At 32.6% G+C, this 16,367-nt stretch overlaps 1 protein-coding gene across 1 annotated transcript in view; it reads left to right on the top strand.

The window, feature by feature from the left end:
• Window positions 1-4,630: 4,630 nt before the first annotated feature.
• The window catches only part of LOC145258068 (protein GVQW3-like), a 91,080-nt gene continuing 79,343 nt past the window's right edge, over window positions 4,631-16,367 (top strand). Inside the window, exon 1 of the mRNA XM_080115796.1 lies at window positions 4,631-4,670. Within this exon, the coding sequence (XP_079971922.1) occupies window positions 4,631-4,670 (40 nt within the window). The remainder of the gene's footprint in view (window positions 4,671-16,367) is intronic.

Below are 16,367 nucleotides of genomic sequence, written 5' to 3'. Positions count from 1 at the left end.
TGAACATTTGAATTAAAATGTTTAAAATTCAACGCTATTTCACACGGTTAATGGTAGCCGAATGGATACGGTCTCCGCTAATCGAGCCAGAGATGTCTCGTGTCGCGGGGTTCGAATCGTTCGGCTGGTGTTAATCGTGACACCCTGCACTGAAGAATCCCGAAAGGATGTAACACTAGTGTCTGTAGGTATTTAATTATTATAGTAAAAAAATAATTATATATATATATATTTGTAGAAATAAATTTTTATAATATATATGAATCCTTATGTAAGAGGCTCAATGTAATGATAGAGCAATCTATATATATATAAAAGTGAAAGTGTATGTGTGTCTGTGTACAATTCCCTACGCAATAACTCTGTCGATTTTTAGTCGACAGACTCGAAATTTGATATACAGGGTACTGAGATTTGGGAAAATCGAGGTGATCCCTTTTTTGGTAAGAAATTTGGCGATTAAGGGGTCATAGTTCAACGATTTGACCTTTGAAAACTCTACCAAACTCCTCCGACAATTAGAAGTGGGTTTTCTATAAATAGATGTCATAAAGGAAAGCCCACGTTTAGAAACTAACACATCAAGGAAAGGAAGGGAGTTATCTTTTTCCACCTCCATCATAAATTTAAGAGAAGGGTGTAAATCATTTAATAAGTGGAAAAAGGACACAGCTTCATCATGCGTTGCGAAACAAGAAAAAGTGTCGTCAACATAACGCATGTAAAATGCCGGTCTAGGGCACTTGTCAAACAACATCTGTTCTAAACGTGGCTTTCCTTTATGACATCTATTTATAGAAAACCCACCTTCACTTGTCTTTATCTCAGTTGGGATTCTTTTGCACCCACAACCAGGAAACTTAATCTTATTAGAAACTCAACCCATCGGGCACTTGCTATTTGTTCCCCACCTTTTATTGATGTGGAAATTGAAAACATTAAAAGGATTTTTATTATGAATGGATATCCACCTCCATTAGTTAACTTAGTTATTAATAAAAAATCAATCCTTTTCTGAGCTACCAAAATACGGTCCATTTAGATTTCCGGTATACCTAACGTTACCCGGGATTGGACCTGAAGGCCAACTTATTTGCGATAAGATTTCCTCTCTGGTGTCTTCTAATTTTGGTGCTCTATCGCTTCGTATTGCTTTTTCCACAAAAACCGCCTTTCTCTCATTTCGTAAGTATGTCTTGCCTATCTCTCAAACAAGTAATATTATTTATAAATTTCAATGTCGGCGTGGTGCCGTCTATATAGGCAAAACGACCCAGCGTCTTCAGGTCAGAATCGCCCAACATGTTCCCCGTTTCATCCGAGATCATCAACCTACCACCAGAAAATCTCAACTTATAGAATCGTCCATCGTCCAACACTTGGTCGATAAAAAGGAGTGCGGTCTTGTTTTCTCTCCGGAGTGTTTTTCTGTTTTGTACCGAGGACGCACAAAGTTCCACCTGTCTGTCCTCGAAGCACTTGCCATCATTGCTAACCCCCTACTTTGTGCAAGCAGAGAAACCTCCGGCTTCAATTAGAATTATTTGGGTAGTCAGGGTTTTTTTTTTTTTTTTCCTTAACCTCCTCTCCGCTCTTATTCCATATCACTACCAAATATTCTAAAAAAAAATAATTTTCAGACTTATGACCCTTGAAAATGTTTGTCTGAACGAAAAGCGCTTTGGGTGTATTTTAACGATCGTTTTTAATCGACTTATTTATTTTATTGAATTGTACATATAACTTGCTCCATTATATATATATATATTTTTCTTTTCCTCACCCCGTTTTCCATTTTTTAGTTGATTGAATTTACGCGATGGTTCACTTCTTTATAATTAATCTAAAATTTTGCCAATCGAATAAAGTTATATATATATATATATATATATATATATTCCTTAATTGGAATTAATTTTTTGAGATGAGCATTATATGTTAATTTTTTTATTTTTATTTCGGACTATTAGTCTCATCTTTATTAGTTGTTGTTTTTGGATCTTTTTATTGGCTCACAACATTTCGGCCAACTTCCTCTGGCCTTCGTCAGGTGGTAACCGCGACGGATAGGAACTTCGAATCTAACTGCATTCTCAGCCATCATTGCCATCCGTAGTTGTTGTCGTCTCACCACATTTTTGACCAGTTACCTCTGGCACGCTTTGGGTGGGATTGAAACCGCTATCTTCAGACAATGTTCATCTGGAACCGTAGAGATTCAACGTCTCTATCAACTGCGCCACGGGCCCCGAAGGGCGATCAAGGTTGGATTCTTTGATCTTATTAATCCACGTTTTATTTATTATCTGATCTTCCATAGTCGGGTCCGTATCGATTGGTATATATATATATATATATATATATATATATATATATATATATATATATATATATATATATATATATATATATATATATGTATATATATATATATAAATATCAAAACCAAAGAAAAATATGGTGAAAGTAAAAATAAAATAGATAAACCCCATAATCTATTATATCATACCTGTTCACACGAATCACAATATTCTGTGGATATACATTAAAAACCCTTGTTAAACTTTGTGACATATTTCCATTCTATGGAGGTCAGGTGCGAACGAACACCCCATAATTTTATTATACCATATTTCTTCAAACTGAAACATAATTATCAAAGTATACTAATGCAGATAGATATGAAAAGTCTTTATTAAAGTCTGTGCCTATTTCCATTCTATGGAGGCCAGGCGCGAACGCAGATCCACAATTTTATTATGCCATCCCTATTTAAGTTAAAACATACTTATCAAAGTATTCTTATGTACATCTATATCAAAAACACTTGTAAATAGGCTCCTATACGGTTGACTATTAAAAAAAAACTGATTACATATAATGATAGAAGATGTATCGAGACACAGGAATGGGTATCTTTGATCTGGCAGAACGGTGGTTCATTAAAATTGTGGGGTCTGCGTTCGCGCCTGGTCCACAAAGTATGGAAATAAAAAAAAATTAAAAATTAAAATAAAACGTTTACAAGTGTTTTTGATAGAGATGTACATAATAATACTTTGATAAGTATGTTTTAACTTAAATAGAGATGGTATGATAAAATTGTGGGGTCTGCGTTCGCGCCTAGCCTCCATAGAATGGAAGTAGGCACAAACTTTAATAAAGACTTTTCATATCTATCTGCGTTTAACAAGTTTTTTTAATATAGATCCACAGAATATTGTGATAAGTGTTTCAGTGTGAACAGATATGGTATAATAAATTATGGGGTTTATCTATATTATTTTTACTTTCATCATATTTTGCTTTGGTTTTGATACCCCCGAAATCGAAGCTATCTCTTTACAACCCTTCCTTTTCATAACCTATCATACTTTCATAAATCAGAATCCATTTTCTGTAGGCTGTTTTTGAACTCAGTCAACGACGGGTACTTTTGCTAGTATATATATATATATATATATATATATATATATATATATATATATATATATACTAGCAAAAGTACACGTCGTTGATATATATATATATATATATATATCTTTCTACTTAATATTTATTTAATAAATTAGTTGGTTTTCTTTGTAACAATTTTAATGCACACACTTATATTTTTTTCGTCTTCTGTCGATTTTTTTTTAATCTGCTGAAAAAACAAATGCAACATGTATATATATATATATATATATATATATATATATATATATATATATATATATATATATATATAATGGCTTTTAGGAGGTGCTCGGTTTCTATTAAGATATCCTGGTAAATCTATCCCCCATATTGGAACTACTCGGCGTATACACGAAAGCGAATTACTGAAGCGTCTGTTTAATTGTTTACCTAAATGTAGATTCCATGAACAAAGTTTCTTACTTAAAACTGCACGCCTATCGAACTCTCTTCCGTTGGCCGGCTTTCCAGCTGACTACAATCTGATTATCTTCAAGTCAAACGTAAACAAATTATTGATGAACCGTTCCCCTAAGAAATCCAATTTACAAAATTCCCACTACTTATGTTTACTACGCTATAATCACATTGAATAATTCATACCGATTAACCCTTATCCTCGAGTGGCCTCCGGGCCTTGATAAGTAATAATTCCTGTGTAAAAATAAAATTGAATGAGAACAATTTTTCTAGCTGTGGTAAATATCAATATTTTTCTATTTTAGTCACCTAAATTACTTAGAGTGAAATGAGTTTAGATATTTAGGCCCAAATAACATAGTTTACTTAGAAAATAATATTAAGACACCAAGTTATAACAAGTTATGTCGTGAAACTACCACAAAGTTCTAGTTTTACTTACGTTGTATTTGCAATGATTATGAGAGTCAGACTGATGCAAAATTCTAAAACAATCCATTTTATAAAGAAATGGAGTGTTTTAGGATTTTACTGTGTATAAAATCTGTACCGTTAAACATATATATATATATATATATATATATATATATATATATGTGTGTGTGTGTGTGTGTGTGTGTGTGTGCGTGTGTGTGTCGATCACATTTCTGCTGGAATAATGCCTGGGAGGAAAATACACTATATAAAATACACAGCGTTTTTGTTTCTCTAGTGAAACGCCTCCATTTACATAGAATCCTTTTCCTCAAGAATGGCTGAATATCTTCCAGAGGCCGACAGCAGAAAACCAGGTATGTCATCAAATAACAAATAACTGAGTTCATGTAATTATGTCTGACACACACACACAACACACTTAGACGATCGCAGTACGTAAATCGACTGTAAGAGTAAATAAAGTACCAAATGGTTCAGATACTAGAAAATATCACTATAGACATGTAGTAACACGACACACAATAACGCGATATATTTATGAACCTCTCCATAACATCAAACTCCTTAAATAAATAAATAAATATATTTATTTATTGAAATTAAATTCGATATTTCGATTCATGAATCTTTATCAGAAAAATCCAGTTTTGCCATGGCGACGGTAATGCTTGGCACGTCTTCCTTCAGATGTTGATGAAGTATAAGATTTAAATGTCTGATACCCTAGGAAAGACGGTCACATATAAAAAAAAAGTGGAAGGGAAGTTGTAATTATTCTTCAATTTTTCAATTTTAATTTAAGTTCAAAGATGGCGTAAGAAAGAATTTCTAATTTTCTGATGTTGTAATTCATTTATTTTCTTTTAAAGTTGGTAAGTTTCTTTTCTTTTGATGAGTTAAGCGCAGAATAAAGTAAAAAAATTGACACGAATGATTCTGCACTACGAAACAGGTGCTGTCAAATGTTATTTATTTGTACTATGCTCTGTAGTTTTCTTGTTTATTTTTACACAGTGATCACCACTTATCAAGGCCCGGAAGCCACTCAGGGATAAGGGTTATTGCAAGTACATTACGTTAGTGTGGAGATTTGATGAAGTGTTTACTTAAGGGGGCGGTTCATTAGGAATTTGTTAATATTGGACTTGAAGACATCCAAGTTGTAGTCCGGTGGGAAGCACGCAGACGGAACAGAGTTCCACAAGCGTGCAGTTCTAAGAAAGAAGCTTTGTTCATGGAATCCACGTTTTGATTTAGGCACAGATATAGAGTATGGGAAATTTTTCACAGTGGATTCAGCTAGACGGGTGTTTTTCGTGAAAGATTTGCGGGAGGGGACCAGAGATTGGAGTTCAGACGAGCACCTGCCATGGAAATAACGATAAAACAAGGATAGGCTCGCAACGTCTCTTCTGTGGGAGAGAGGTTGCAGGGTAGAGAAAAGGGCATCCCCCACTAAGCCACGAAGTCTATTTTGTACTCTGTCAAGGCAGGATAGGCTGTTTTTAGCAGCTCATGCCCAGATATGGCAACAGTATTCCATCCTTGGACGTACTTGGCTTTTATATAGATAGAGAATTGCATCAGTAGTGAGATATCTTCTGGAGCGGTAGAAGGATCCCACCATCTTTCCAGCGACCTTGGCAACAGACTTGATGTACGTGTTCCATTTCAGATCAGGAGTAAAGGTCAAACCTAGAAGCTTGTCAAAACACGGGGCCTCACCCAGACGAGAGCCATCCATCACAATTGATGCCAGATTGGGATCAGAGCGTTGATGATGTAAGGATAGGAGTTTGGTTTTGGATGCATTAAAGGTAACTAGCCAAATCTTCCTCCCACTGAACCACGCGCTCGAGATCAGAGGAGAGAGAATCAGAGAGAACTTTGTCATTGACCTCCAGAGTTACATCGAGCGTCTTAAATTAAAAGACTTGTATGAATAAAACGTAAAATATCATTGATTAAACACATTTCACCATAATGACACACATACACACAAACACATATATATATATATATATAATTCCGACAATATATATAAAGTGTCGCCCTTAACAAAACAATATTACAGATTTATTTTAAAACATTGATTGAAAATATCAATTCAGGTAAATTCATTATAGAGCATGTGTCTGTGTGTGTGTATTGTCCGTGTGTGTGTGTTTGTCTGTGTGTGTATGTGTATGTGTGTGTGTTTGTTCATATGTGTGCATGTATGTGTGCGTATGTGTGTCTGTTTGTTCCTGTGTGTGTATGTATGTGTGTATGTGTGTTTGTCCGTGTATGTGTATGTATGCGTGTGTATGTGTGTGTGTTTCTTCCTGTGTATGTATATATGTGTGTATATGTGTGTGTTTGTCCGTGTTTGCATCTATGTGTGTATGTGTGTTTGTTTGTCCGTGTGTCTGTATCTATGTGTCTGTGTGTGTGTGTTTGTCCGCGTGTGTGTATGTATGTGTATGTATTTGTGTGTGTGTGTGTTTGTCCGTGTGTGTTTGTCCGTGTGTGTTTGTCCGTGTGTGTTTGTCCGTGTGTGTGTATGTGTGTATGTGTGTCCGTGTATGTGTTACACGGCATAATTTTGTTAACACACCGGTTCTCGTCAGATAATCGAAGTTAAGCAACGTTGAGCCTGGCTAGTAGCAGATGGGTGAACATTTGGGAATTCTAGGCGCTGTATGTGCTCTCCGCTTATCTCGGCATCGTTTCCAGTCGTCCTGAACCTCCACTTGCCACTGGCATTCAACAATGTTGACTCAGGAGAGGTGTGGTTGGAGATTGCGTAGCTCTTGCCACAAAAATTTCACGCGCAGGTAACCTTACAGTGGGTATCGATAGTCTGTCAAGACAGAATGGAACCACCACGTGTGTGGACTCTGGAGGTCAAAGTAAAGTGACAGATATAATAAAAAAGGGAAAAGCCATTCATTATGTCCTAGTTTTATTCTTAGTTTCTGATAGCATGACCTGAAGACAAACGCAAGGTTTCACAAGAAGGACATGATTGTCAGAGACCTAACTGGATCGGGGTTAGGTTTTCAGGGTTGGGTTGTGGCGGTCGGCGGCTTAGAATTTCCTTTGCGGTTGGGGAAACTCTAGATATAAAAGGGGCGCGAAATACCTCCAATGTACGTCTGCTAAAAACAACGTCAACGTTTGTCATATCCATTTTTTCTTCGATTTTTCAAATTTATATCTATCTATCTACCTATATATATTTATATATATATATATATATATATATATATATATATTCATATCTATATACATATATTTTGTTATAAGATGTAGTAATAATAAACAGTAAATATGAAATATATATATTAGTGTTTATATATATATATATATATATATATATAAATGCTAATATATATTTGATATTTATATATATTGGTGTTTATATATATATATATATATATATATAATATAAAATATATTTTAGTCAAACACTAATATATATTTGATATTTATATATATTTCTTTATATATATATAAATGCTAATATATATTTGATATTTATATATATTGGTGTTTATATATATATATATATATATATATATATATATATATATATATAAATGTTAATATATATTTGATATTTATATATATTGGTGTTTATATATATATATATATATATATATATATATATATATATATATATATATAAATGTTAATATATATTTGATATTTATATATATTGGTATTTATATATATATATAAACACTAATATATATTTGATATTTATATATATTTGTTTATATATATATATATAAATGCTAATATATATTTGATATTTATATATATATATGTTTATATATATATATATATATATATATATATATATATATATATATAAATGCTAATATATATTTGATATTTATATATATTGGTGTTTATATATATATATATAAATTATAATATATATTTGATATTTATTATTTATTACTACATATTATAACACAATATATGTATATAGACATGAATATATATATATATATATATATATATATATATATATATATATATATACCTTTTGCATATTTTTGTCTCTCTTTTTTGGTGACAATTGTTTTTATTATTATTGTTATTAATTTTATTAATCAAATAATTAAATATTTTTTTATCTAAATATTTATAAAAATATGTTTTATGTACACAAAAGTTTTCCATGAACACATGTTTATAGGTATCACCCATGCTAAGCTTTTCAAACTCGTAAATGCGCATTTGGCAGTCTGATATTCTACCACCGATATTCGATACCCCGTGAAACTTTTATGCACGTTTTTATCGCTTCAAATGTTAAGATCTATTTGTTATGTTTTTTTTTTTAGTTTTTTTTTTCTTAGAAATTACGTTGTATTTAATAGTTTGGCTTACCTAAGCGTTGAGGGAGTTTAGCTGCTTTTTTGTATATTTGCACCGCCTCTTTTTTTAAAGGGCCTACTCTTTTTTTATAATTATTGATATCAATTTTATTTATCAAATATTAAAAAAAAATTTGTTTAAATATTTATTAAAATATTTACATGCACAAAAGCTATCAAAATATATAAATTCTCCTTATATATATATATATATATATATATATATACACATGTATATATATATATATGTATATATATATATATATACACATGTATATATATATATATATTTGTAGAAATATATTTTCTTATAAAATATACCAATCCTTATTGAAGAAGCTCAATATAATTACAGAGCAATATAAAGAATAAAGGACAAAAGTTATATTCCAAAATTCATTATGTGGACGATCTTATAATTTATTCCTTTAATTCAGTTGACTTATACAATTCTTGGCAGTATCTTTTTCGTAGCGCAAAATCAGTCACTTAATTATTATATCAATCAGTGAATCTATTATGCCGTTAACTCATCAGAAGAAATAGCAACAATCAATCCGCCAAAAGGAATTAAAATGTAATTTGACATGGTTAAAATCAGAAAATTGGAAGAGAAGCTGCAGATACCTTTTTATTTTTCCATTACGCCATATTGAATATATATATATATATATATATATATACACACATATATGTACATATATATATATAGATATATATATATATATATATATATACATATATATATATGTATATATATTTAGATATATATATATATATACATATATATATGTGTGTGTGTGTGTGTGTGTGTGTGTGTGTGTGTGTGTGTGTACGTATGTCAGGTCATGTCATATGCTACTAATAACATTTGGAAGGCTCCATATATATATATATATATATATATATATATATATATATATATATATATATATATATATGGAGCCTTCCAAATGTTATTGGTATGGTAGAACAAGTGCACTGCAGCTGGAGGAGATTACTTCGAAAGAGACGTGACTACCAATGAAAGTAATCATGTGAAAAAGCCTGGAAACTTATTGAAGCACGTCATGCCGTGATTTTATTCTTCTTAATGTTATTATTTCTTCTTCTTTTCTTTTTTTCTTCTTGTCTTTTACTTCTTTTCCGTCTCTTCTTATTTTCTTTTACTTCTTTTCCGTCTCTTCTTCTTTTCTTTTATTCTGCTTTTTTTTCTTTTTTCTTTTCATTTTCTCCTTTTTTCGTTTTTCTTCTTCTTTATCTTCTATTTTTCTTCTTCTATTTTTCTTTTCTTTTTCTTTTTCTTCTTTTCTTTTTCTTCTTCTTTAACGTTTCTTATTCTTCATTTTTTCTTCTTTTCTTCTTCTTCTTTTATTCCTTTCATTTTCTTCTTCTTCTTTTCTTTTTCTTTTCCGTTTCTTCTTGTTTTCTTCTTTTTGTCTTTTTATTCTTTTATTTTTCTTCTTCTTTTTCTTTTCTTTTTTCTTCTTCATCTTCTTCTTTTATTATTTTATTTTTCTTCGTATTATTTATTTATTTTTATTTATTTATTTCATTATAATTATTTTTTACCATCTTTACGTTATTGCCATCTTTGTTATAACAACTATATTTCCCAATCATTTTTTTTTCTCCAATTTTCCACAGCGGTTTCTGGTTACAAGTTCCGTTTTTTTGTTTTTTTTTTTTCAAACCAATATCGCAATTCTCTGACATTTTGTCATTATTGACACATACACACAAAAAAAAAAAATCGCTGTGGCACAACGCGATTCAGTTTCAGGCCTACCAACACCATCCCACGCCCGTGTTAAAAAAAAAAAACAAAACATTTTTGACAAACAAATAAACAGGTAAAAACAAACAAACAAATACACAGAAAAAAAACAACAAAAAATAAAGCAGGTCGTTAACTGGAGACTCGTTTTTAATCGTCGTGTTAATTAGGTGGCCATGCAATGAACAAGAGATGGGTCGTGGCGAAGCCGCCAGGGACGGCGTTCAACGTACGCTTTATTTCTAAAGAAGTTTTCGCGCGCAAAATTTCAACTAATGAGTCTTGAAACGACACTTTTTTTTTGTAACAAAAAGAAACAAAAATGGCTGACTGACAAAGAGCTGTTGTCAACAAACTCCTCCTGCAAGCCAGAGTTCGCGGTTTCAATTCTCGTATTATATAATAACCCCTGGCGACGACGGTAAAAGAATCGACAATCTGAAGCGTTTTTGATGCAAAATTTTGTTATGTTATACAGGCAGACCCAAACGTTGTAGCAGTCTACGTCGCAAGTAAGACAGGGCTCGTAATAACCCAACTCCTTTTTTAACAATGATATTTATTTTCTCAATCTCGCGCCACGCGTGACTTCTCGTTACGATGGTGACGTCACCCATATTTCTAAAATGACGCTACTCTCTAACCTGCTTTCTCATTTTTATACTCTTTTGATTTTCCCCTACCCTGACGCATTTGAATATCGTCGCCGTCCGTTTTATTTCGCTGTCTTAAACTCCCCCTAATTTTGCTGATGCGATTATATTCGAAGGCTAAACTTTTGTAAATTATTGTCAATAATTATTGTGAATTTAATAAAATAAATATCGTCCGAAATGATCGTACACTCAAGTTGATACTGTTTGTCTTTTCTTTTTAAACTGATTCATAATTTACAATTATTAATGTGTTTATTCAATATTATATACATAGAGGGAATGTTTTTCTGAAAATATCGGCGAAAAAAGCGACGTTCCCTGTAGAAAAGTGCCCAGATGAGGGTGAAGGAATTAATGTTTTGGGCCAATTTTTCGATAATTTTGTTCGAAGCGTCGAGCTTAAAAACGATACCGATCTGTTGCCTTTGTCAAAAATTTAGGGAGCCATACATACATACATACATACATACATTTAAACAGACAGGTGTGATTTATATTATAGATTAGCCTAGGTGCCCGGCGTTGCCCGGGTGTTTGGGGATGTGTGTTGAGAAAAAAAAGTGATAGGAGGCATGCAGGCTCGAACCCGTGACCTGAAGGCGGAAAAGAAAGTGGAGGTGTGTGTAAGGGTGTTACTTGAGAAAAGAAAAAACAGAAAAATTGCCAGCACACAAAAAAAATTGGTAGTAGGCAGACAGGCTCGAACCCGTACCGAGAAGAAAGAAACGAAGTGAAAAAAAAATGTATCATGTTAGCTGTTGCGTCTATCGAAAAACCAAGAGTGACCCTCCCAATAGAAAAATAATGCCCAGTTGAGGGTGAAAGAATCAATGTATTGGGCGAATTTTTCGATATTTGTCATCCGAAATGTCGCCCTTCAAAACGATGCCGATTTCGTGAAAATCTGCTACCTCTGTCGAAAGTCTTTGCGAGACACACATACATACATACACACATAAAAACATACATACATACATACATACTTTAAAGCATACATACATACATAAGACACACCAGAACACATTTTGCTTTTTATATACATAGAAGATGTTATAACGAATATAACATGTTTTACATAATGACACTGCACAGTTATCTTCGGTCGAACAAATCCCATTTGCCACTTCGAAAGAAGGAGTTCCTGCTTTTGCATTAATAACAAGCGGGTATGTCCGGCGTTGCCCGGGTGTTTGGAGGGAGGTGTGTGTAAAGGGGGGGGTGAATCAAAACAAAATGTAAACTAAATAATAAACGAAGTAATAACCCTGTTTAAATATTAAAAAAAAAAAACATGTTAAACTTGTTAAAAACAATCGGAAAAACAAAAACAAAAACAGCGAAAAAACATTTCGGAGGGAGGTAGTCTTGAACCCGAAGCCTTGAGGTTAATAGTCTGATGACTTTGTATGACGCTACGAAGAAAAAAAAAACCTTTAAAAAATGCAGGTGGTTTAATATCAACGTATGGTTTTCTAGGTCAAACATCACGCCATAGTAGTAGTAGTAGTAGTAGTAGTAGTAAAGGAACGAATTTACAATGCGAATTTTGTACGATAAAAGTCGCTGAAATAAAAGATATTTACGACGTCGTTTCATAAATCATAGATATTATAATCTAAGGAGTATATAAAAAGTTCTAAAACATAGTAACCCTCTACACACACACACACACACACACTAACACTTGCTTTTTATATATATAAATGACAACGGTTTGATCCTGTCAGAATTTATCTTTTAGATATATACTAGCAGGGTTACCCGGCGTTGTCCGAGTGTGGACCGGTGGTGTAGTAAGGATTCAATACCACCAAAACAATAGAGACGCTGCCTGGATAGAGAGAGTTGTGAAAAAAAAGTGTAAGCGAACGGTAAAATAATCCAGTTTTTGTTTTAAAAGGGAAAATTCCATTACGTAAGCCTCGAAATAAAAAAAAGGAGTTGGCAGGCAGGCTCGAACCTTTACCGCGAAGGAGGAAAATGATGAAAAAAAAGCAAACCGCTTTACCCCCGCGTCCACCATGACATGCGACGTCGCTGCCGTTCAAATAAGGGTAGTTATTGCAAGTGCGTATGATTACTTTGCAAAAATGTCGGCGAAAAAGTGACCCCTCCTTGTACAAAACTGCCCAGATGAGGGTGAACGAATGAATGCTTTTTGGCAAATTCTTCGATATTTTTCGTCAAAGAAATCAAGTTTCAAAACAATACATATATGGTCAGAATTTCTCGCGTGTGTCGAAAGTTTATGCGACACATAAAATACACACACAAACACACACATTTTGTCTTTATGTAGATCCTAGCGAGGGGTACCCGGCGTTGCCCGGGTGTTTGGATGTGTGTGTGGAAACTCCGGGGCTGAGGGTTGGGTTAAAAAAAAGTAAGTATGAGGATCGAACCCGAACCCTTGAGGCAACGTTGTAGATAAAAGTGTGGAAAAAAGTGCGACGTTAACCATTGCCCCACCGCGAGATGCTAACGGAAACACGTTTGAATTTATTTAATTACTTGGATTTAGCAGGTGCCCGTTTTAATGAGTTTATGAGGTCAAGTTTGACTGCGGGATAGCATTTTCCCAAGATGTTATAGAAAAAGACTAACCCACATGCGGCGAGCGACAAATGTTGAATATTTATCTTCCCGAAATCGAGCAAATTAAATAGACAGGCGAGATTCGTTGTTAACTGTGAGATATTAAGATTTATATGTGATATAAAAGTTTTAAAAAGTTGTGAACCGACCGACTGCTTCTCTGAAAAAAGTCTTTTGTAGACATACAGAAAAAGCGAACACAAATACATACATATATACATTTTCGCTTTTATATATATATATATATATATATATATATATATATATATATTATATTATGTAATTATACTTGTGTACATAAAAAATTATATACGTTCTCAGACTTTCTCCTATGAGCACTTTTATTTGATATTACAAACATGTAACTCTAGTTTGAATTAATCTCCCCCGGATGCAATGCACTTGTTATATCGCTCCAACAAATTCTGGAAGGCTCCATGAATGTCCTCTTGTGTAAGGGTCTCAGTAATAAACTCTTTCATCTTCTCAATTATCTCATAATCTCTAAGGTTTTCCTTGAGCTTAGGGAATAAGCAAAAGTCACAAGGAGCAATGTCTCCACAATCGTAAGGGTTAAGAACTGTCTTGATGCCCATCTTGGTGAAAAAGTCTCCTCTTCTCTGACCACTCTTGTAACTAACTTCGCGCAAATCTTCAGCATATTTAGTTCCTAGTGAATAATTGTTTGTACCGATCAAACACTGTGAATTTATTGTCTTTATTTGGCATATTAACACTGCTGTTCTGACTTCCTGGATCCTCCCACACTTCTCATCCCCCCCTCATAGACTCCCTGCCTTCCTTGAATCTCTTATGCTACTCAAAAACTGACACCCGATCAATGTAAAGTCGTCCAAAACCAGTCTGAAGCATTCCATACGTTTCCGTAGCAGGTTTCCAACTTTAAAACAGACTTTTTTTGTATCGTTCTTTCTAAATTACCATCACATTCACATTGCACTTTAAAAATTCACAAGCAGTGACGATAAGGCTTTAGTAGGGTGTATTGCAAGTCCTGCTGTAGATGTTTATGTGAACCTTAAATCATAAAAATTAGTCAGTTATCTCATAAAGTGTTATAGCAATAACATACTGTATTTGAAGAGTCTACGACAATTTTTAAACAAAGCCTGGAAGCTTATTGGAAGCACCTGGTATGTGCTCTTCTTCAGATTTCAGGCTTTACTCCTAAAATTGCAATTTTCTAAGAATATTAATAATAACATCGTACGATTTAGCTCAATTTCGGAAGCAATCACAGCTACAACATGTGTGCACATATGTAGTCAATAATATTCGTAGATGAATAAAAAATGAGAAAAACAATATTTCTCTCCCTGTTTTATTGGATTTACCAGGGCAAGAGAGCCAAAAGTGTTGCATAGTTTCTGAGGTACTACCAGCCTTTTCATTCTTGAAAAAGCCAAGAAAACAGAAGGCGAAACGTTGAGTTATAAAGAATTTTCTCGCGTTGAGTTCTTTTTAAATTTTAAATTGATACCGTCGGATTTATTATTCTTTTATTATCCCACACGCGTGCACGCGCACACACAACTATATATATATATATATATATATATATATATATATATATATATATATATATATATATACTGTGTAACCTAGATCAAAACATTCAAAAAAAGTGTTGATGGTAACAAAAAGTGTACACAGTATATTAATGCTCAATTATGAAATATGATAATTTTGTAGCTTACTTTTTAAGTCATTTCTTTTTGGCTTAAAAATTTAAAAAAAGTCATCTCTTTTTGGCATAAAACTTATTGGTATATGAAAATTTACTGGATTACACGAACTCAGTATATTACATACAAGTCTCTCTCTCTCTCTCTCTATATATATATATATATATATATATATATATATATATATATATACATATATATATAATTTAAAGGAGATTAGAATAATAGTCTAAAGAGCTAAGTGTATTTTAATGTAATAGTGAAATTACTAGTTTAATTAAAATACAGGAAATGCTCGTTGTAATATATTTATATATATTTAAATAAGGGGGTAGTCACCAACAATGCGTATTTTTTAACATTATTTTATTATTCCTTGTCTTCGTTTTTCATTGAGAATTATGCTTTGATCATTGTAATAATGTGTTGGAGATGTAAAAATAGCATTTTCGTAGTTCATTTGAAGTGTTTGAGAGAGTGAGAGAGAGAAACACAACACAGGAGTGACCACAGCCCAATAAAAGAGTAATAAAAATTGAACATTCCAATGAATAGTAGACACTTACACGTTTCCACCCCTTGGAAACACTTAAAATGAACTACGAAAATGCTATTTTTACATCTCTAACACATTTTGAACATAATTTCTGAAGAGAACGCTTCATAGAACGTCTGAAACGCGTTAAAAACGATTTCAAAGATTTAAAAACATTATTACAATGACTTAAACATAATTCTCAATGAAAAGCCAAGACACAGAATGATAAAATAATGTTAAAAAATACACATTGTAGGTGACTACTCCCTTATTTAAACATGCATCTCTCCTTCGTTGGTATTTCTTAACCCATTTTATATATATATATATATATATATATATATATATATATATATATATATATATATATATACAACTGTATATATATACATATGTATATATATACAC

The sequence above is a fragment of the Euprymna scolopes genome, chromosome 33 (assembly GCF_053919585.1).
Source record: "Euprymna scolopes isolate OS-2025 chromosome 33, ASM5391958v1, whole genome shotgun sequence".
In the NCBI taxonomy this organism is placed as follows: domain Eukaryota; kingdom Metazoa; phylum Mollusca; class Cephalopoda; order Sepiida; family Sepiolidae; genus Euprymna; species Euprymna scolopes.
The sequence above is the reverse complement of the archived record's forward strand: the minus strand, read 5'-3'. Positions and strand labels throughout refer to the sequence as shown.